The sequence below is a fragment of the Crotalus tigris genome, unplaced genomic scaffold, assembly GCF_016545835.1.
Source record: "Crotalus tigris isolate CLP2741 ecotype Arizona unplaced genomic scaffold, ASM1654583v1 scf7180000018040.1558517, whole genome shotgun sequence".
In the NCBI taxonomy this organism is placed as follows: Eukaryota; Metazoa; Chordata; class Lepidosauria; order Squamata; family Viperidae; genus Crotalus; species Crotalus tigris.
The window spans coordinates 1,118,142-1,141,155 of NW_024096790.1; the positions used below are offsets into that span (position 1 = coordinate 1,118,142).

Here is a 23,014-nt window from a genome sequence, read left to right on the forward strand (position 1 = left end):
TATAGTTGTGACACTTGTTATTTCAAATCCATTCTTTTTTTTTTTTAAATGTATTTACCAAGGGATTTTAGAGGCCTCAGGGATGCCTCCTGATGAGGCTGCTACTGTATAGTTTTCTTTTTCACAGAATTTTGTTGAGGGTCCTTAAAATATGTCTTCTACTTGTTTTCCCCCTGCATTTTCCCACTGTTTCTTCTTTTTTAAAATAATTATACAAAAAATCCATTAAGCAGCGGAAGACGCAACAGTAATGGAGCATTTTTAATTGGTAGCACTATGAGGCATTGATCCAGAAGCATTCTTATAGGGGATGAATGGTGCAATAAAATGCCAAGAGATTGCTGTTCAAGTCTATAGCCATATCTGCACTTTTAAACTATGTTATTTAATTCACCTTCCATTCCATTATTTTCCACCACAGTCAACAATCTGTATCCCCCGAGCCTGTTCAGTCCTCGCTGAACTGCTGCTTGAAGTTTTCCCCTTTTAAGATTTCATTTCTTTTCCTGTCTTTTTTTTTTTTGCTCTACCTCTACAAACTTTAGAGTCTTGCAAAATGGTGGTATGTCCTTTTTGAATGTATATGCTGCAACTTCCATGGTGGTATTCAAAGAATTGAATACCAGTTAAGAATTGTCTTTTTTTGGGGGGGGGGATACCTAACTATTTCCGTGTCTTACTGTGGGGATACATAAGAGGCTCTAGTGGCGATATCTATGGCCACTTCCTCCCTAAAGTAAATACATTTTATCCTCTTTAATCTGTCAAGAACAAGGGCTGTGTAAACCAACTGAAGCAAGTGTGGTTATACAGGAATAAAATTTTATTTTTAGAAGCCAGATGATAATTTTTTAATTGTCCTTGGAGCTGTTCCTTCCTCCACCATACCGATAAAGTGAAATGCAGTAGAAGCGAGGCTGGAACTCAGAGCAATTCATAGTTTGGGGGAGCACTATTTGTGTTTTGTTGCTATTGTTTGCAGGGGGAAACTAACAGCCATAATTTGCTTGGTTCTCTTTGATTTTTTGATACCTTTGATCATGATATTCTTCTAGACCAAGTGTGGGGATTGGAAGTGAGGACCGTTTCTATGGTCCAAGTCAGTATTGATAGGAAGGGAAAGGCAGAAGTTGTGGGATGATTGTAGGCTTACTCTTCTCATCACTTCGGTTTAACATCTTCATGAAGTTACCTTGTTGGTTTTTCGGCTAGTTTTGTCATTATGCTGATGATACCCAATCTTATATCTCAGCCTCATGCCACCTTAGCAATGCTGTTAATCTCTTGTCCCAAAGTCTCTAGAGCAGTGGTTCTCAACCTGTGGGTCGGGACCCCATTTGGGGTCGAACGACCATTTCACAGGGGTCACCAAACAATGCAGTCCACCATTCCCCCCCCCTTTTCCTTAGCTGTGCTACTCCCTTTTATTCTATTGGCTTTTGAAAGCCAATAGAATAGACTCTCTTGAATAGAGTCTAATTCTATTGGCTTTCAAAAGCCAATAGGAATTGTCCAGGCTGTCTCTGCCCTGCTGAGCCCGCCAAAAGTCCCATTCTGCAAACGGTGCTGCACCAGTTGAGTAGTCCTCGACTTACGACTGGTTGGGGGTCGCAGCATTAAAAAGGTTGAGAACCACTGCTCTAGAGGCTTTGTGGGCCTAATGTGGAATAATGAACAATCACTAGAATAATGATGTGTCTGCATAATTACTGGAATAATGCTGTGTTAGTAGTATGTGACTAACCTAATGTGCATTGCACTTGGATACAATATATGAAGCAAACTCTCTCCATTGTATACCCGTGAGAAATGAACCTAATGTATTACAATGTGTATTTCAATGTGTATTCCTTTGTTCCTGAGAAAAGGAAAGTATAAAACTGAAGTCTGAACCCGCCCTCAGGGTTCAGAATTGCTAGTTACTATTGCTTCTGAACCTGCGCAATAAATCTCTCTGCTAAAAGCCTCTGGAATTTGTAAGAGTCCTTCTGTTTTCCACAAGAGGCCCATATGGGGAAGAACAGATTCAGGCTCAATCCTGACAAGAATGAATGGCTCTAGATGTTTAGGTCCTTTGACCCAAGCTTCTCCAGTTGAGACAGGAGCACAGTCTGAGGAAGTGTTCTTCGATTCATAGCTCTATGCATAGAGCAGGTAAGAGTGGCAAGCATGTTCTTTGCACACATTCATCTAAGCAGGGGTCTTCAAACTTTGCCCTTTTATGACTTCTGGACTTCACCTCTCAGAATTCCTCAGCCAGAGTGGCTAGCTGAGGAATTCTGGGAGTTGAAGTCCACAAGTCATAAAAGGGTCAAGTTTGAAGACCTCTGATCTAAAGCACTTGTTGTACCCATTCTTGGATCAAGAGACTCCCCAGATAGTCATTTATGTCCTCAGTCACTTCACAGCTTTCTCCTGACTGAGCCAAGCAAATTGAATTAATTCATTGCTATCATTAAATATTTTAGCAGTTGCTATTGCTTGATAAATGGGAAGAAAAAGAGCAGAACAGATTGGAGAGTCTTATTCTTTGATTTGCCATGTGCTGTTCGTCCACAAATTGAACTTTGATTTTGATTGTGCAGTCATTAATTTTTTTTATTCAGTAGTAAGGAAAGGATCCAATCCCTGCAAATATTTTAAGAGCTGTTTTATACAAGGAGACTACTCAGCCTTGATTATTGTCATAGGCAGGTAAGTTAACACTGAATGGTGAATGACTTCCTAAGAATTCAATCATTACAGGCTCAGGGTAGTTTCTAAAGCTATCTTCTTCTTTGAGTGAATGGGTGCTTAAAACCTGAGGTTAGCACAGTATGAACACAGGTGGTACTCACCTATTATTAAGGGCTAGAAAAGAAAAGAATTGTTGTTTTGGAAATAATAAACTGATTATTCCACAGGGATATTCCACGTTAGTCTTTTGTAGCAAAAACAACCAAGAGCCTTGTGTGGCTTCTTACGTACCAAGTAAATATCATACACTGTGTCAGATCTAAGCCTATGTTGTTAGTTGTGTAAAGTGCATTTTTGAGCAATGAAGACAATGAGGGAAGCGCAACAATTGGTACTAGGTTTTTTTACCTCCATATTCTATATGCTTTAGTGGCAAATCAGTTTATTACATCAAAAGCCCATTTGGATAAAAACACATTTACGGATTTGCAGAAGGCAAAAAAAGGTGGAGCCAGCCTGGTTTCCCTGGAGCTGCCACCAAGAGGGTCCTGTTCTAATGTTTGTTAGATGTGCTTCTTATGGTGAGACAGGGAGGAGATGCTTTCAAGGATTTTGAAAACTGTGAGGGATCACATGGCAAATGTGACTGCTCTCTGCATCTTATTAAGGCTTATGTCATGACATACTTTTTAAAATGCCACAGACTATGCTTTGTTCACTTTGAGAAAATAATTGTATCCAATTTTTACAAAGATGCATGATATAATTAATTTCACAGGCAATGTTCTTTCTTTTCTATTAAATGTACACCCTGTTTTTCTGTTTGTTTGAGCACTCAGAACAAGTTAAGAGCCTGTGTGATGTAGTGGTTAAAAGGTTGGACTGGCACTCCGAAGTCACATCCATCCTAAACTACAAAACCTCAATGATTCTAGGTCAGACACCCTCAGTTGTACCTACTCTGCAGAGTTGTTGCTGGGGGAAATGAGAGGAGACGATGCTGTGAAAAGTATGCTGTCTTTGCTTTTGAAGGAAAGGCAAAATATAAATCTAACAACCAAACCAAACTGACAGTAGTTAAAAATCAAATAAGTATAATACATTAACAAGTACTAGTAATATATACAATACTTACATTTATAATTACAAACTTCCTAACAGTGAGGACAATTAACCAGTGGAACAGCTTGCCTTTGGAAATTGTGGAAATCACTGGAGGTTTTTAAGAAGAGACTGGACAGTCACTTGTCTGAGATGGTATAGATTCTCCTGCTTGAGCAGGAGGCTGGACTAGAAGACCTCCAAGGTCTATTCTTTTCTAATAAAGAATCCTATTCCTATTCTATTCTATTCTATTCTATTTGTAATAATCAGTTGAGGGGAAAGGTAGTTTTTGCCATCTTCCTAAATGCTGAGAGAGTAGGAGGCAAATATATTTCCTTAGAAAGCAAATTCCAAAGCGTGGGAGCCACATATAGCCTTTGAATACTCATATTGGTTATATTTGAATTTAACATGCTACATGTATGCTTTTGAAGTATATACTAAAGAATGTGCATGACAGAGGGTATACAATTATTTTTGTCATATATTGATTTTCCTCAACGTTGGTTGGCAAGTGGCCTTATTTATCTTATTAAACATCTATTTGACACTATTAAGCTATGTATTGCCTGGTAATAAAGGTCACTTGAGGTCGCCTCTCTCATTTGCTTATATCAGTCATGGCACTTTGTACAAATGAGTTAATTAATTGATCCTGTTAACAAGAGGAAAAAAGAATTGGTTGCCAGAAGTTTAGTGAACATCAAAATACCCAACCTAGAAATATATCTCTTGTCATTAAGGTTAAGTCTCCTTTGGGTGTAATTCATTTCCTGGACTTTCCTGGCTACAACTATGTACTTGGTAAGAAGATGGAAGAGAGTGGCACTTCCTTCCAGATTGCTTTTTCAGCTTCCAAAAGTAGCCTACAACCCTGGACTTTTTAAATGATATCCCATCAAGGGATAATCAAGTTCAATCCTCTTTAGGTTTTTGACATTAGCCAGTGATTGCTGACCCCTAGTTGTGTAATATGTCACTATGCTTGATTTAATCTGTTCAGTGTTTTTCAGTTGTATCACTATATTTGAGGAAGTTCAGGTGGGCTGGAGAAGAAATATTTATGTAATTTTAATAATTTCAAAAAGTGTGTATGGTCACATTTTTAATCAATACTGTCCAGTTTTGCATACTGTTTCATTTAGGGAATGGTTTTGTATTACTTTCTACAAAAAGAAAAAAAATCCAGAGTTTAGACAAATATAATACAGTAGTGGCCAAAATTGTGGAAACCTTTTGGGAAAAGTGTATTTTTGAAGTTTGATGGCTAATAACACCACTTTGTTTGGAGTAGTACCATAAAATTATATATCAATGGAAAGATAATTTAATCAAGAATGTAATGCAACAAAGTTTGTTCAATTATCTGTACTGTATTCTATGATAAGTTATAGCCAAATAACAAGGAACAAGGAAGCATAACTTGCTTAGGTTGATATCAGGTAGCTTTCCTTCATCTGATTGTAGCCAATGAGCATGAATGTTTAGAGAGTCAATCAGGTGTCATCTTGTTTTGGCAATGAGCCAATCAGATCACAATAGGATTCAATTATTGATGTTGTGTATTGAAGCTGAGAGGAGGACATTTGTCAGTGTGTTATGTGATCGCTATCAAGTTGGTTGGGTTTTTTGTGTTCTTTCATTTAGTGAGCTTGTAAAACATAATAAAATTAAAGTAATGGTGCAAAGAATTGACTGGTTGTCCAGAAAACAATGTAAAATAGTATTATTAACTGAACAAGGCTACAGTTATAAAGAAATTAGAAGAAAAATTGGTGGAAACTTAACCAAAGGTGGCATTTCTACTGTATACTTTCCCCAAAAGGTTTCCACAATTTTGGCCACTACGGTAGATATGGGCAAGAACTTGCACAAAGACAAGATATTTTTGATAATCAACATTGGAATCAAAGAAAAACTAATGGCTTCCCTCTTTTCTGCTCTTCCCTCTTTTCTGGCCCGATCCTGTTTGCACACAGATCTTTCATTCATTACTTCTGCCTCAAAAAAAAAAAAAGGCAGATTACAGATATTTTATGTGTAATAATTTGTTTATTGGTTACAATGATCAGTTGATTGATTGCCATGCTGCTGGCTTAAGTGACTCTGCAATTTACAACCTGCATATATCAAGATGTCATAAAATTAATACCACATTGAAAAAATATTTTGAAAAAGTCTCTATTTAAGCTTTTGTTATACCCTGAGCTATACATATAATGTATCAGACAATCATTACCTCCTTAGGCAGGGATGGGGAACCTTGGCTCTTTTATGACTTGTCCACAAGTCATAAAAGAGCCAAGGTTCCCCACCCCTGCCCTAAGGCATCTCTGGTCTCTCTGGGTAGATCATCTGATGATGAGATGCAGATATCATATGCTGGGAGCAGATTGGCTGAGGAAATGCCTTGTTAGGCTATCAAAATTTGGAAATTTAGTCCCTGGGCAGGCTGCCTTGAATAGTATAGTCAGGGCATATTAAAGCATGTGATTATACTGCCTAAGAACATCAATAATCATCTGCTAACCACTGAAAGAAGCTGAGAGAAGTGTCAGTCAAATGGACAGATTCCCCTGGCTTTCACAAAGCGGTTGATACTCCATTACCAGAACTTGCTTAAGCAAAGCACTTCCTTAATAGGAGGAGAAGGTGTGCTTCATATGTTTGCTGCCTTGAATTATTTGTAAAAGAAATAATTAAGATGGGATATATATTTATATGGCCTTGAATGAGTCTAAAGCAGGGGTGTCAAACTCACAATGTCATGTGACATGTCACAACGTATCACGACTTTTTTTCCATTGCCAGCAATGGGGTGGGCACGGTTTCAGCATGATGCATCCGGCTCGCGTGCTGGAAGTTTGACACCCCTGGTCTAAAGTAACAATCCAATTTTAGTTATCTAAAGTAACAACTCTCAGCACATAGTAGAAGGATTAAAGCTCCTTGGTAACTAAAATTTGCCTCTGAAAATGCATGATTAAAACCTTAACACTTAAGCAATTATTAAGATAAGCTGAAATGACAACTTATAGTATAATTTTAAATGCCTGAGCTTGTAAGTAATTCCCATTGTGTTCAGTGAGGTTCTCTTTCCAATATAGCTTTCCTTAATAAGGTAGCCTATTACTTGTGATTAGACCATAACTTTCAGCATTTCTAATCAACTAAGAAAGAAATAAAGAAATATGAAATAGGATTGTACTCTTGGAGGGTCAACACATTACAGGTAGTGCTTGACCTATTATGTAACAACAATAGAGATTTACAACAGCTGTGGAAAGAGTGCTTTTCCGCCCGTACAGTACTTCTAGCTGTCACAAAATGTTGCACTGCCACTCCCATGGCCCTGTAATTGTGATCTGGGTGCTTGGCAATCTGTTCGTACTTACTCAGTTGTCAGACACCCTGTGATCATGTGATTGCCATTTGCAATTTTCTGTGCCAGCTTCTCCAGAAAGTCAATAGGAAAGCCAGCATCTTCTTTGAGTCTTATTTTAATAACATGTAATAAAATCCTAATCTCTACCCCGTTTTTCCATTCATTGGTAAAATAGATCCCATATTTGAAAATATTCTGTGTCTTCCTTTTCTTTAATCTTTAATGTGAGTCTATTCATTTCTGCACATTCCAGTATTTTCTTGATTATGTCATCTTTAGATGGTGTTTCTTCATTTTTCAAATTCTATGCAAAAGCAATTCTTGCTGCTGTTAATACATGTACCATTAAATATGCATTTTCTTTCTCATATTTTCCTGAAATTATACCTATTAAAAATAGTTCTGGTTTAAAGTCTACATGCTTTCTTAGCATTTTTTCTAAACAAGTATGAATTTTTGTCCAAATTCTTTTGCTTTAGGGCACGTCCACCAAAGATGATAGTACATGCCTGGTTTTTGACTACATTTCCAACCATTTGCTAGACATATTTTTAAACATTTTTGCTAGTCTGGCCGGTAGTAAGTGCTAGATTTTCTTTATATGCAGTTGCCATTTTTATTTTATAATTTCTTTCCCAAAGATTTTGCCAATTTTCTATCTCTATATGGTGCCCAAAGTTTTTAGCCCATGCTATCATTGTTTCTTTTATTTGTTCATCTTCCATCTTTAAGCTTAACAAAAAAGTTATACAATTTCTTAATCAGTTTTTCATCTGATGTTAACAGTACCTGATCAAACATTATTTGCTCTTTATAGAAACCATATATTTTGTTATCTTTCTCATATCTTGTTTGTATTTGTAAATGAGGCCACCATGATAAGTTGATGCCCTTTTTTCCCCAATTCTTGTTTGATTTTTAAATTTAAACAGAGCTTAAGGTTTGAGCCCCATTCCTGCACCCTGTCAGAGGAGTTCCCTCCATTGCACAGAGAGGAGCTGAATCCCTTCAGCAAGCAGCTCTTTCAGCCAGCCGCCAAAGATAAGAGGGAAATCCAAGCAGAGAGTGGAGAGGCAACATTGTAGGGGTGGTGGAGTGGGGTGCCTCAGGCAGGTGGGGGAGCCCTGGAAGGCCTGGTTCAGGTCACATACAAGTATATCTTCACTCAGGGGTTAAAAATCCTGCTTGGCAGGGAGGATATTCAGCTTTTCAGCAGAGCCTCCCAGGGCTTGCTCTACCCTCCCTCAGCATCCCCCTGAACAACATGGGATTCTGGCTGCTTTACAGTCCACAAGATCGCTGCTGAGCACCGGAGAAATCAGGAGATTCAGGCAGTTGCCTGAAAGATTAATTACAAGCTTAAGCTCTCTACAAGAACCTGAGTTACTAACGGTCAAGGGAAATTAGCAGGAGTTAAGAAAAGCATTCAAGGTGCCTTAGATCTCTTGCAGGCACGCAGAAACTCATGACTGATGATGTGTTTGACCCCTCCCTCAGGCTCAGCCTGTGATCTCGTACAATTGCTTAATGACTGCAACCAGGAGTGCCAGGATTGCAGTCATTAAGTGAAGCAATTACACGATATCTTGCCTGATGGCTGCTTTGCTCAACAATCAAAATTCCAGTCCCAATTCCATAATTGGGAGCAGCAACTTGGTTACTAAGTGACGCAGTCACTAAATGGAAAAACTGTGCTTACAATTTTATTTCAGCTCCCCTTTTTCTTCACTCCCCCACACTTTACTCCAATGCTGAGATAATTAGCCAGAAGGGATTAATGCTTATATTTACATTCCTTGGAGAGGAGGGAATTACAAAAGTAAGCAGGCACACAATGAGAAATACATATTGGAAAGAATGTGGTGGTGCTGGCATCCCCAAGCATGATACACAAACAGCTGATGCATTCCCCCTTATGTGCCTACTTACTCCCCTGCTCATTCTCTAGCACCGTGGGGGCAAACCTATGGCACGTGTGCCACAGGTGGCACACACAGCCCTCTGTGTGGGCACGCGCGCTGTTGCCCCAGTCCTAGGCCTTCAGCTGGGTTTTATAAAACCTTTTCACTTTAGGCCTCGGCTGCCGTGTGCCCAAAAAAAAAAAGGTTCAATCAATCAATCTCAACTTCCCCCGGAAAAAAAAAAAGATCTCGCAAAATTGGAACTGATTGATTGAACTTTTTAGTCCCATCCAGTCTGCCGTTACCACTGCAGCCACGCCCACCCAATTGGCCACATCCACCAATGTGCCATGCCCACCCAGCACCTGACGATACATAAGTGGGTTTTGGGTTGCAGTTTGGGCACTCGGTCTCTAAAAGGTTCGCCATCACTACTCTAGCACATCCTTTTCAATGTGTACTCTCCATTGTGTGCCATCTTACTTGCAATCTCTTCTCCAATCTCTTCACTTTACAAGGAAGGAAAAATAAAACAGGTCTGGCATAGGACAGCTCGTTCGAAGTGACTGAAAAGGCAAATGTGAGGCAGAGAGAGATTGTGAAGATCATAAATGTGTGCCTTGTTCACACTGCTATGTTTTTAGCACCATCATAACTACACAATCACTGCACAAAGCAGTAGGTAAGTAAGGTCTACCTGTATAATGTAAATAGTGTATACTTAGAATAGAAAATTCCAAATAGACCTTCATGGCTTGGCCATAAAGCTGTCTTTGTTCATGTATTTTAACCAAAAGATTAGAATTCTAGAATCATAACTTAGTAAATGGTCTGGTCATCTAATTCAGTCCATTATTCAGTGCAAAATCCATATGAGCATCACTGATAGATAACTATATAGCCTTTGTTTGAAAACCTCTCAGAAAGTAGAAATCACTGCTTAAGTGGCAGCCTGTAACATATATAGTCAGAAAGTTTCTACTGATATGTAATTTTATCTCTTAGCTTGAATTGCCTAACTACACTGTTAGATGAAATTGAGATTAAAATGATATTTCTTCTTAGATATATCCCTAGTATTTGGAACCCAGCAAGACATCAAGGTATTTCAGCCATGGTGTTGAACTAAAAGGATTCTTTTGAAGAAGATCTCAATTGCAAAACACTTGCAACTGTGGATTGTTGGTATATGTGTTTGCCAGCATTTGAATTAAGCAGTTTTTTTCTGAAAAAGGGAAAAACAAGACAACTTTGATTATTGTTTGATAATATCACTTCCAGGCCTTTATTTCTCCTCTTTTCTTCTTTTTTCTTATCATGATTTTGAAGGCATTGTTGTAAATACTTTTGTGCATATCTAACATTTTTCTTCTGTTCATGCATATAGAAGAAAAATGATGACAACAGAGATATCAACACAGTATAGAAATGATTTGCAGAAATAAATTGTAAAGTTGTTTGCAAACTTATATGACAGAGAAAAATTATTCCCTCTCTAATTACAACCAGACTTGTCAATTTAAGGCTGTGTTTCTCAACCTTGACAATTTTAAGGCATGTGGACTTCAACTCCCAGAATTCCACAGCCAGCATTGCTGGCTGTGGAATTCTGGGAGTTGAAGTCCACATGCCTTAAAATTGTCAAGGTTGAGAAACACTGATTTAAGGGATCCCAGTAGTTCCTCATTGAGGCCTAGAAAGGAGGGTGCTAAGGGAGGAAGATTAAAGGCAAGAATTGAGCTTCCTTCTTAGTAGTGGCCCTGAATGAACTCTGTTAATATTCATACAGGTGAAAAGTTGCCTGTTGTGTTTTTGGTTCGTTGGCAATTGATGAAGACACATGGTGGAAAACAACAAGCTCTTTATTTCTTTCTCCTACAACCAAGCAAACAGCAAAAGGCATGCAGGCCTTTTATAGGGCCAGAAACCCAGACAGTGTGAACCAATAGGAATTGAGCCTGTTTGCGCCTTGCGCAGGCGCCACCCTGTCTGGTCCCGAGCAGCTTTTGGAATGCCCGGGACCATTTGCAACATTTTGAGCCTGCTTTCAGCTCTTGCAGGCTCAGGACAAAGCATTGCCATTATTCCAATAATATTTGATGGGAGCAAAACAAAATCTGCTCTCCAGTACCAATCATACTGAGAAAAGTAAAGAGGAAAGGCAGCTCAAATTCACAGCAGACACATTGCACCTCTTAGGAAACTCTTTATAATAAATACAGTTTTTATCAGCTACTTAGACATCCTTCTGCCATAATAAGAAATGTTATAACAAAATTAATTCCATGGTGCATCATTTCAAGATTTCAGAAGGGCTAGCCTCTTGAGGACTGGAAAAGACCATAGAGTATTTTGCTGCTTGGATCCTCTTTCCTCTGGTATCAATTATGACAATGCATCACAATAGCAAGTCACTTAGAAAAGAATGACACTGGATGCAAGGGGACAGAAACTACATGGGGGTCTGCTACAAGGGATTTAAAGGAGCTGCTTGACTGAATAACATGAGCTTTACGTAATGTGAAACAATTCTGGCTGTTTGAAAAATTGACAACACCCACTGAAGATTATTGCACATCAACAGCTGCTTTATAGATTATCCCCCTCAGTTTTTCAGGAAACAAGTATTTGTTCTGTGAAAATACATGGCATCTCTTGAACATTATGATGCCATCACCAGTTTCTCAATCCATTTTACAGTTTCCTCCAGTCTCTTTCCAGCTGTGCTCAAAGCATCTGTGTGTTTAGCATCTGTATAGTAGCTTTGAAGCAGAAAAAGTGGTCATGGTCAAGAATTAAGATGTTTTCTCCTGGGCTCAAGCAAATTCACAGAAGAGAGATTATTTGGGGGGGGGGAGGGACCATTTGTTTTAAGTGTTTAATTAAACCCCTACATATTTCAGCATGATGGAGCTTAGGAATTTTATTTATTTTCTTTATTTTAAATGAATAACAGAATAACAGAGTTGGAAGGGACCTTGGAGATCTTCCAGTCCAACCCCCTGCTCAGGAAGAAAACTCTATATCATTTCAGTCAGACAAATGGTTATCCAATCTCTTCTTAAAAACTTCCAGTGTTGGAGCACCAATGGGATTCTAAAGATCCCTGAATTTTGCAGTTTTCTACACTTGGTGGCAGCATACATAGCTAAATTAAGCTGACTTCTATCATATGTAGAATACGAGGCAACTGATTTCTGGGGGAAAAAATGGAAAACTGAAGATGGCTCTGCTAAAAGCAGAGCTTACGATCATGGCAGAATGAAGAGCTGGTGAGTAGACCGGCTCTTCGTAATTCCAAAAAGAGGACTTGAGATCACTCACAAATGTTCCAGACAATTGGCCCTTGCAACTGTCCTAGAAGACTGAAGTCTCTAATGGACTTAAAGTTCTGGGAGATGATGGAGCAGTCATTTTGCTGAAACCATATTTGATGCCCAAAAAGGACATTGGGTCCTCATACTTCCTTTTCTAATCATTTCTGGAAATTGCTTGTTAACCTCTTTTTAACTTTTAAGAACCTTTGGATCTTCAGGTTTTACAACACTAGGTGAGTTTCCTTCAATCCTTAGCAAAAGAAGTTTTAAATACAGGATTTAGGATGAAGGATTTAAAAAGGGTTTTGAAATAAACAGCATAAGGGTGATCAAAATTTGGATTTTAGAAAGTTACAAATAGAGTAAGGGTCCAGATAAATTTGAAATAAAATTTCAAAATTAACTAAAAAAATTCATCATATGGGAAAATGCTTTTGTTCTGACTTCTTTTTTAAAAAACATAAGATTTAAAAAATTGGACACTAGAGGGAACTAGAAGGAACTAAAAATTACAATTAAAGGAGAAGAAATACTGAATAGGAATACAGAATGAAGCAAAGTATTTTAATATTGATATATTGAAGGATATGTTTGAACAACGCCCTCAAAAGTGTCTATTTTTATAGTTAGATGGTTAACAACATATTTATTTATTTTTATTTATTTATTTATGAGACTTATATACCGCTTTAAGTGCAAGCACTCTCTAAGCGGTGTACACCAGTAAGCAATGTATATATATATATATTTACATTGCCCCCAACAATCTGGGTCCTCATTTTACCTACCCCGGAAGGATGGAAGGCTGAGTCAACCTTGAGCCAGTGAGATTTGAACTGCTGACCTGCTGAACACAGTCAGCTAAAGTGGCCTGCAGTACTGCACTCTAACTGCTGTGCCACCTTGGCTCATATTATGGAAGGGGAACAAGTTTTACCTTACAAGATTGAAACTGATCTGAAAGTGGATTTAAAAATGACTGTAAAGTGTGGGAAAATCAGAAGTCCAGGCAGTTCAAATGAATATAAAGGTTTATTATGCTCTCTAGAACAGACATGTCAAACACAAAGCCCGGGGGCCAGATGCAGCCCGCAAAGTGGTTTCATGTGGCCTGTGAAGCCACATGAAACTGGAAACAGTGAGGGAAACGGCCCTCTCTGCCTTGGCCCTGGCCAAGGCCAGCCGGGAGCCATTGTACAATTTTGTGGTGGCCATCTATGCTGAAACGCATTCAGTATTAGCTCCATAAGGCCCCCCCCCCGCATGGCCTGAGAGGAACAGTGAGGTTCCTCCAGTGGACCATGCCTTGGCACTTGTCCCGGTCACACCCCCTTCTGCTAGAGACCCTCAGATCTGTCCCATTCCTGCCCAGGCCTCCACAGTCACCCTTGACGCTAACGATGTAGAGCTGGCCACACCCATCCAGTAGGCCACACCCACTCAATCCACGCCCACCCAGTAGGCTGCACTCACCCTGGCCACACCCACCCAGCCCCCTGAGGGCAATCGCAACACTGATGCGGCCCTCAATGAAATTGAGTTTGACACCCCTGCTGTAGAAGAATCTGAACTACTAATGGTCAAAGCAAATTGTCAGTAGATAAGAGTCAATGGAATTCAAAATGGCCTGAATTTAGATCTCCTGTGAACAGAAAGGGAATTGACCCCTCCCTTGGGCTCCACCTGGTCATCTCCTACAATGACAAGCTACAAGAATGACACGTTATCTGGGACATACAAAAGAAACCAGCTGATGTCTTGATAATTTAGAAAGATATACAAGTTATAAACCAAAAGAGTGATCTGAATAATATTCCTGTATTGGATTTACAAAAGAGACTTGTTAAAACTTTGAAGAAATTTGTGTGAAGGGATCAAGAAAAAAAAAATCAAGTTCCAGGACATTATTTGAAAGGACCAAAGATCAAGATTTGTAAAAGTAAAATGAAGGAATATAAAGTTTGGTCAAAGTTAAACTAGATATGTTATCTCTGATAACCTTTAATGGACTTTTGTTAATTGGGACTGAAATGACAAGCCTTTAAGGATTTCTTTACAGATAAAAATTGGATATGAGAACAAGACAACAGTTGTTATATTTTTAGAGGAGATGATATTTTGGTTTATTAGCAGTTGAAAAATTGTACTGAATAAACTGACTTGTAAAAATGTAGTTTTGCTTTTAGGGGTTTTGAAGAGTTAACATTTAGCCAATGAGCATAAAAAATGCAATAGAGAAAAGTCACGTTTATATTTAAATAACATTTCATGTGCTATTCCTATTGCCTTATTGAATGTTGGAGTGGTTTATCAGCAGTCCTCCAGACTACATTATAAATTATTCAGTTCTTTAATGTAGTTGGCATCATTAGCATGACTTTATTTAGTACCTTTTGGTTAGGAATACAGAAATCCTGGAGACTAAGCCTGAACGTTTTAGAAACAGTGGTTAGTTTTAAAAGTGGTGGTTAACAAAAACAAATAAGTCTTGTTTTTGCAATTTTATCCCTGAAAAGAAAGGCCTCTTCCCTTCTTCCAAATGTGCAGATATACAAACAAGCTCTTTATAGGTTCTCCCCTCCCCACAAAAAGACCATAGAAGGATGTGTCAAAGGTGCCTTTTTAAAAGGCAACTAGGCTATGTTTTTCTCTTGAGGAAGAAGAATATGTTTCGCTTTTCATCCAAGAAGCTTCATCAGTTCTGATAGCAATAGACTTAGACTTACATACCACTTCACAGTTCTTTACAGCCCTCTCTAAGCAGTTTACAGAGTCAGCATATTGCCCCCAACAATCTGGCTTCTCATTTTACCAACCTCAGAAGATGGAAGGCTGAGTCAACCTTGAGACAGTGAGAATCAAATTGCTGAACTGCTGGCAGTTAGCAGAATTAGCCTGCAATACTGCTTTCTAACCATTGCACCACCACCGCTCCTGATGAAGCTTTTTGGATGAGAAGCAAAACATCTTCTTCCTCAATGGAAAAACATAGTCCAGTTGCCTTTTGAAAAAGCATCTTTGAGATAACCATGACCTGGATGACTGAGAATCTCCATAGACACCATGGAGGGATAGTTAGTTAGTACATGGAGTCTACATCCTTGAAGAATCATAGCCATTGTCATCTGATATAGCCACATTCTCCTAATGGACCTTCAGTTAATTTAGGGAATGTTGATAAGGAAAGAACTGTAGCATGTATCTCCTTCATACTTCATCCTACTTGTTCATCCATCAAGAAAGCTTCAGGTCTTGTCATAAATCAAATGAGGAGCATAAATGCTCCTGAAATGCATTTGAAAGCCTTATTACAAGATGCAGAACCCCCAATTTCAAGATACTGTAGTTTCCCAAGTTTATTAGCTCTAAAATGTCTACCACTGTTAGGAAAAGTGGAATAATTCCACAAAGGAGAGGAAAGAAAACATACAAAGTGGTTGGGGCAGAGGGGGAGGGGGAGAGCCGTCCTGATTTGCAGCCAGGACATGAAGCAGAGATGGGAACATCTGTGGCTTCCACATCTTGCTGAAAAACAGCTCCATCATGGTTGAGTTCCTGCAGAGATAGTGGGGAAGTCAAACTGTTTGGATAGTCCACAGTAATAGCTGCTACACTGGGAGGTAAGCAAAAAAAAATCTGTGCTTAAAGCTTTCAGTGTCTGTGATTCACTTCAGTCGAACTAAAATGTCCTCATAAAGTACAAGCAAAATCTTAGAGCAATAACTTTTCTTCGCAGCCATTCAGAAATCTAGGGGACAAGAACAGTAGTAATCACAGATTTCTTGGCTTTGTCAGAAGCTTCAAACTGCTGCCATATGTAGCTACATGTAGGAGAACGTTGACTTTTAATTTAGACCCACAGATCACAATAAACAAATGTTGTTAGTACGGGTCCACAAACTGGGACGAAATATTTTGTGTAAAGATTGTTATTTTTCTTTATTTTAATTAGTATCCCACCTTTTAGTTATTTTATTTGTATCCCGCCTTTATTATTTTTTCAAATATTTCAAGGCATTGAACATATCCAACACATCTGCCTCCTCCTATTTTCCCCACAACAACGATAACACTGTGAGGTGAGTTGGGCTGAGGGAGAATGACTGGCCCAAAGTCACCCAGTTGGTTTTCATAGCTAAGGCAGAACTAGAACTCACAGTCTCCTGGTTTCTAGCCTGGTGCCTTAACCACTAGATCAAACTTGTTCCTGCGCTGAAGCTATAATATCTCCTTTGGTAAAGTTAATTGCATTTCTGATTTATTTACATTTCAGGTACATTATTTATCTTCCAGAGAAGCAATGCACAGCTAACTCAAACATTTTCTGGCTGCTAAAGTGTTTGAACAGTATTAATACATTTTTTTTTCTATTTTAGCAATTCATGAATTTCCTCAGGATTTATTCAAAAACAAAGAAAGACAGCAAGGAGCAATATTGCTTCATATTCTTGGTGTAAGTATTCCTGGGACATCTGAAGCATGTTCAAAATATACTCCTCGATTACTTATTTACATTGAGGGTGGTGGCTCATGTGGTTAGGACCCTGAGCTGGAGTTTACCAAGCCTGCGTTTGAGACCCGACAGCTCCTGCGTGGTGAGATGACCCTCCGGTCATTTGCTGCAGCTCCTTGATGGGGGCCTGAAAGGAGCCCCCAAGGATGACACCAACTAATCCTTTCAACTCAGAAGTGCCTTAAATGGTGCTTCCACTATGAACGGGACGGGGGGGGGGGGAATCTATTTATATCCACCTCTTCCAGAAAGCTTAGGGAATGTACATTTTTCTCAGGCAAAGATTAGACTTAACTAGGATGATATCAGATTCTTTAAGGGAAAAGCAAAATATCCTAAGGTTGTTGCAGGAATAATAGGATAGAAATAAAAAATGTTCTGAAGATTGGCAAATCATTTATGGGTCTATAATATTGGAGAAGGGGCTATTTCCAAAGAATATCTAGACCAGCGGTTCTCAACCTGTGGGTCGGGACCCCATTTGGGGTCGAACGACCATTTCACGGGGATCGCCAAACAACGCAGTCCACCATTTTTTCCCCTTTTCCTTAGCTGTGCTACTCCCTTTTATTCTGTTGGCTTTTGAAAGCCAATAGAATAGACTCTCTTGAATAGAGTCTAATTCTATTGGGTTTCAAAAGCCAATAGGAATTGGCCAGGCTGTCTCTGCCCTGCTGAGCCCACCAAAAGACCCATTCTGCAAACGGTGTTGCACCAGTTGAGTAGTCCTCGACTTACGACCGGTTGAGTAGTCCTTGACTTACAACCGGTTGGGGTCGCGGCATTAAAAAGGTTGAGAACCACTGATCTAGACTGAACATTTTCTAGTTTAAAGATAACAATAGGATGCAAAAGACTGTATGAGGATGCAAGTAGTTTCTTGCCCTATATTGTTTGTATCTACTTTATTTTGTAATACTTTAACAAATATATCTGCTGTGTGCATTTTCTACAGGCTCTGTATATGTTCTATGCCTTGGCTATTGTATGCGATGATTTCTTTGTCCCATCTTTAGAAAAAATTTGTGAGGTATGTAAAAATAACTTTCATCCTTCTAAATCAGCTTGTGATATGCTAAGAGAGACACCTTGCAGAGATGCAGGCTGACAAAATAAGCCCTCTGTTATCATATGGCCCTATGGATAGCTTGCTCCTATTTGTTCAATTCCATTCTGAAAGTTGTTTAAATCTCAGACAACTTAATCTCAATCTCAAACAAAGACTAAGAATCTCCATAGACATTTAAATCTCAAAGGAAATATTTGGCTTTGCTTCCCCTTCTTCATCAGATACAAATTTTTTAAGCTGGGCTACAGCTAGTGAAATGATGAATTCTTCTCTTTATTTTTCCCCAGAAACTACATCTGAGCGCAGATGTTGCAGGAGCCACATTCATGGCTGCTGGAAGTTCAACCCCCGAATTATTTGCATCAGTCATAGGTAAGTAAATGCATAAGATATGCAAATTCTTCCCATAGACCAGTGTTTCCCAAACTTGACAATTTTAAGGCATGTGGACTTCAACTCCCAGAATTCCACAGCCAGCGTTGCTGGCTGTGGAATTCTGGGAGTTGAAGTCCTCATGCCTTAAAATTGTCACGTTTGGGAAACACTGCCATAGACAGATCAGAAGAACAGCTACTGTATAGTTAATTTTCTGTGATTTTCAGAATAACTGTACCACGGGCTAAATTATTTTGGGTTTTGTTAGAAGTCTTCCACTTCCACTAAAGCATACCTGGGCATGGTTTATCAGGGTGTGGATGAGATCAGGAAAATAATTATATTTGACTTTATATCTGTCTAATTAACATCAAATGCAGTTAATGTAATTATGCCTATAAATAATTTCCCTGTCATGTTATAATTATAATAATAGACTTGTGTATCTCTCTGCTAAGCATGCATTTGCCTGGTATTGCAGATATCCTAACTTCCTAACAGTGAATAGAAACTTCCTAATAGCAAGGACAATTAACCAGTGGAAAAGCTTACCTTCAGAAGTTGTAGGTTGCTTCATGACTGGAGGTTTTTAAGAAAAGACTGGAAAACCACCTATCTGAAATGGAATAGGGTCTCCTGCTTGAGCAGTGGAATAGGACTAGAAGACCTCCAAGATTCCTTCCAGCTCTATTCTGATTGATTGATCCTTGCACAGCCCATCTAGTCTCCATAGTTCATATTCATTCATCTCCCCTGCTTGTCCTAGTGTCAGATCTCCAAAGAAATGTATTGTTTCTCTCCTTGTAGTATACTTGCTTTTGTAACCATTCTTTGGGCCTGCCATTCTGTTGGGAGGGAGGGATGCTTTGGGGATGCTTTGCACTATCTTGCCACTTTGCCCTTCCTCCAGGAGAAGGAATGTATCACCCTTATCTAGGAGAAGATTTGTGCTTGGAGCCAGAGAGAAATGAAAGCTAGCGAGAGAGAGAGAGAGAGAGAGAGAGACCTTGAAGAGCGCACCAACTGAGCCAGTTACCAAAACAATATGCCACCTGTGGATTGGCTGGGATTCAAACAAACCGTGGGACCCTGGAGGGAGGAGTAATGAATATTGCTTTTAATATACTGCTTGTGTGGGTTTTCCCTCAGACCTCGCCTTGTTTTCCTTGCTGTCACTAGCCCCTAATAAAAGTTCCTTTTGAGATAATGCCTGTTTCAAGAACTCTGCTTTCTTGGGAGGCCTATATGAGGTAGGTCCTTAAACCTAGAGTATAAATACCAATAAAGACCAAGCCATCTGAAAATGTTTTCTGCTGTTAGTGTAATCTTGATGGATTCATTATCTAACAGATATCAGTTACAAACACTATTCCAGTGCAAATACAAACTACATTCACGTGCAAGCATATGCTTTATACACAAAAATGCCTCTATTTCATCCTTGTCCTGGTGAAGCAGCTATGTTTAGAAACAGTTTAATCCTGGTGCTAATGGAATCAAAGAATAATTGGGGCAGAGGAAGGGGGAGGAAGTTGTGGGAAGGTGCAGTTTCATACACTTTCCATCTACCCAATCCAGAAGTCATGGGGATAGTATGATCCCAGGTGGTCATGTCCCCCTTCTCCCATGTTCAGTGAAATTTTAAAAAGCTTTCCTTCTAATTAACAGCTGGAAAGAGCACACCGCATATGCAGGCCTTGATAGATATGTGGGCTTCTTGGGAGAGCCTGTGAGATTGCCAGTCACTTCCATAATATACTAATGCTCCATCACTTTTTCAGATTAGAAGGTTATTTTCTCAGGGAATCATAGAGTTACGCCATTTAGACCATCAAATCCACTCTTTTGATTTCAGTTTGATTCTGGAATCCCCATTAAAGATTCTTGACAAATGTCTACCTTGGGGAGGAGATGTCACTGTTTTCTTATAGAATTGACTGCAATTATTGCCATGTTGGACATGAGACATGTAATACATTTCCTAATTCTTGTAATCCCATTGAAAGCTATAGCTCTCACTACTCTTTCTCTTTTTGTCTATTCAACCAGGTGTGTTTATCACTCATGGTGATGTAGGAGTTGGAACCATTGTTGGTTCTGCTGTTTTCAATATTCTCTGCATTATTGGTGTCTGTGGAATCTTTGCTGGGCAGGTTAGTAGAGTCTATTCTTTCATTCATTTTTCCATTATAGAAGAGACTACAGTATATAGAAAAGAAAACACCTGAATAGAAATATATAGAAAATACTTCTATATATATGATATTGTGAACATTCATAGATTCTATTTCAGGCTTAGTTCTTACACAAATGAATCAACTTGAAATAATTTTATAGTATATATAGATCAGGGGTGTCAAACTGCCGGCCCATGGGCTGGATGTGTCATCCGAAGCCATGCCCACCCCATTGCCAGCAATGGCAAAATTGTCCGATACGTTGCGCAATGTCACGTGACGTTGTGAGTTTGACATGTCTGATATAGATAACATGACATGTGTTAATATAAATGTTATTTTGAGAAAAATCTATTTTCCTTCATCCAACAGAATACAGCCAAACATCATGGTTGGCTGGAATCAACATCAAAGGGATTCACTTCTCACAATTCCACTGTTTTAACTACTGCACATTAAACAAATTTAAAACTGAAAAGTAGTAAGCTCAATGACTTTTAGAGAACTGTGACAATTGGTATTGTGTGTATACACATGCACTTTATTGAACAAAAGAAATAAACATAATGATGTTAACTTAACGATGATGAAAAGAAAGAAAGCATATTTATATAAAAGAAATCAGCTACAAAAATTTTTACCAGATGAGCCACTATGTTTTTACTGTTGGAAAATATTTTACTATGTTTTAGAAAATATTATACTTTTAAAATATCTATTTTTTAATGTCTAATGTAAACTGTGGAAATCCTTACAGTTTACATTGGCATTAGATTACAACAAATGAATAAGAAAAGTTCTTTCCTGTCTATTGAAAAACAATTAAGGACTTTTTCCTATTCAACCATAGTTCTGATCATAATCTCCCACCCTCCCATGCCAAACAGCAATTGAAGAAAGGAAGGAGAATGTTTTAAATATTCTCTGCAAGTGATTGTTCTGATCTTGAAGGACATTAACAGCCGTTAAGTCATTGGGATACAAATGAAATAAATAATTATGGTTCTAGCAAGCTTTTGATGTTTTAAAAACATCCATGGGAAAGGAAATGGCCTATTTTAACATCATGCATGTAGATTGTCCTTCTCTTTTCATAGAGATGAGAGAAACTTTCCTGACCAGGTGTCCTGCAGATGTGTTCAGCCTAAACCTTCAGAGTTCCCAATCAGCCTGAAATAATGCCTGCTTTTTTTCTCCTTCCTAACAAACAGCTGTTCAACACATGAAGTAGAGTCCAAATGAACTACTAGAACATTCTATATAGGTTTATGATTCTGACCCTCCTTGCCCTCCCTGAAAGGTCTGGGAATTCATGGCCACCCTACTAACCTTAATCATTGTGGCCTAACCCATGTGAGAGGCCATACTCCAGCTCTAGTTCTTGTCTTGGGTCAGATATAACATGATCTGGTGGTTAATGTCTGTCTTTTGTTATGGTCAGATCACTGTTTGCTTGTTATTTGGGGTCATCAATTTTGAGGAAGAACTGACTATGAACTTGTCAGTTCCTGATAATTTCTAGAGAACTTTAGGGAATTTCCAGAGAACTTGGTGGGCAGTTTTCCTGAGGCCTTAGTTGCCAAGTGGAATACAGGAATGATAGCAACCTTAGACAGCCTCTCCAATCCCACAGACTGCAGGGAATCTAGCTTGCCAATGATTCTATGGGAAATAAAGTGGCCAAAGAAACACCTAGAATAGTATTCCACTTGCTTGAAATAAGATCCCAAAAAAGTGTGGTCAGTCATGTGTAACAGCTGAGAACTGAGCCTATCCTATACTGATAAAAATGATCAAAGGCCATTACTGCATCCTCAGATTGTCATTTATCAACCCTCTTTAAAATGACCTGAATTATACTTCTTATGGAAGGATGAAAGAGCAACTGCAAAACAGCCTAAAGTTTAATCCCAGGAAAGTGGTTCTTTGGTTCGGGATAGGATTGTATTATCCCAGTCAAAACTGGCTAGTAATCTGTGGGCCCTTCTGGACTCTCACTCCTGCTGAAGGAACAGGTAGCAGCCTTGGCAGTGAGGCTTTCACACAAACGCCCAGTTCCCAGATGAGCCTTTTCATCTCCCCTCCCCTGAAATTAGACCAGGTTTTTCCTTTTTAATACTGTGTTCTGAAAACTCCTTAAGATCTGGCTATTCCTAAAAAGCTTGGGTTGGGAACTACAGTAGGAAAGGAGTCCCTTTTGGTATGGTGTGCTTATTCCTTTCGGACACAGCTTATTGCATTGTAATCTGTTACTTCATCTTTTTCTGTTTGTTATTTTGATGTACTGTTTTTAATCCTTCTACTAGAGAGTGTTTTGTAAGCCTCTCTGAGGCTCCGTGTATTAGAGTGCCACATAAACCCTAGTAAATAAGTAAACAAGCATGCAAGTAAATAAATAAATAAATATTCTTTGCTCTGCCCACAAGACATTTATGAGCATTGTAGATCTAAAGCACACTCATATTTAATCTCAAAGTTATGTTCCAAATAACTTTTT

At 38.8% G+C, this 23,014-nt stretch overlaps 1 protein-coding gene across 2 annotated transcripts in view; it reads left to right on the plus strand.

The window, feature by feature from the left end:
• Positions 1-23,014, plus strand: part of SLC24A4 (solute carrier family 24 member 4) — a 123,207-nt gene that overhangs the window by 62,623 nt on the left and 37,570 nt on the right. For both annotated transcript variants that reach the window (XM_039346979.1, XM_039346980.1), the window contains exons 3-6: positions 16,760-16,836; positions 17,852-17,926; positions 18,253-18,337; positions 20,390-20,493. In XM_039346979.1, coding sequence (XP_039202913.1) covers positions 16,760-16,836; positions 17,852-17,926; positions 18,253-18,337; positions 20,390-20,493 — 341 coding nt within the window. The remainder of the gene's footprint in view (positions 1-16,759; positions 16,837-17,851; positions 17,927-18,252; positions 18,338-20,389; positions 20,494-23,014) is intronic.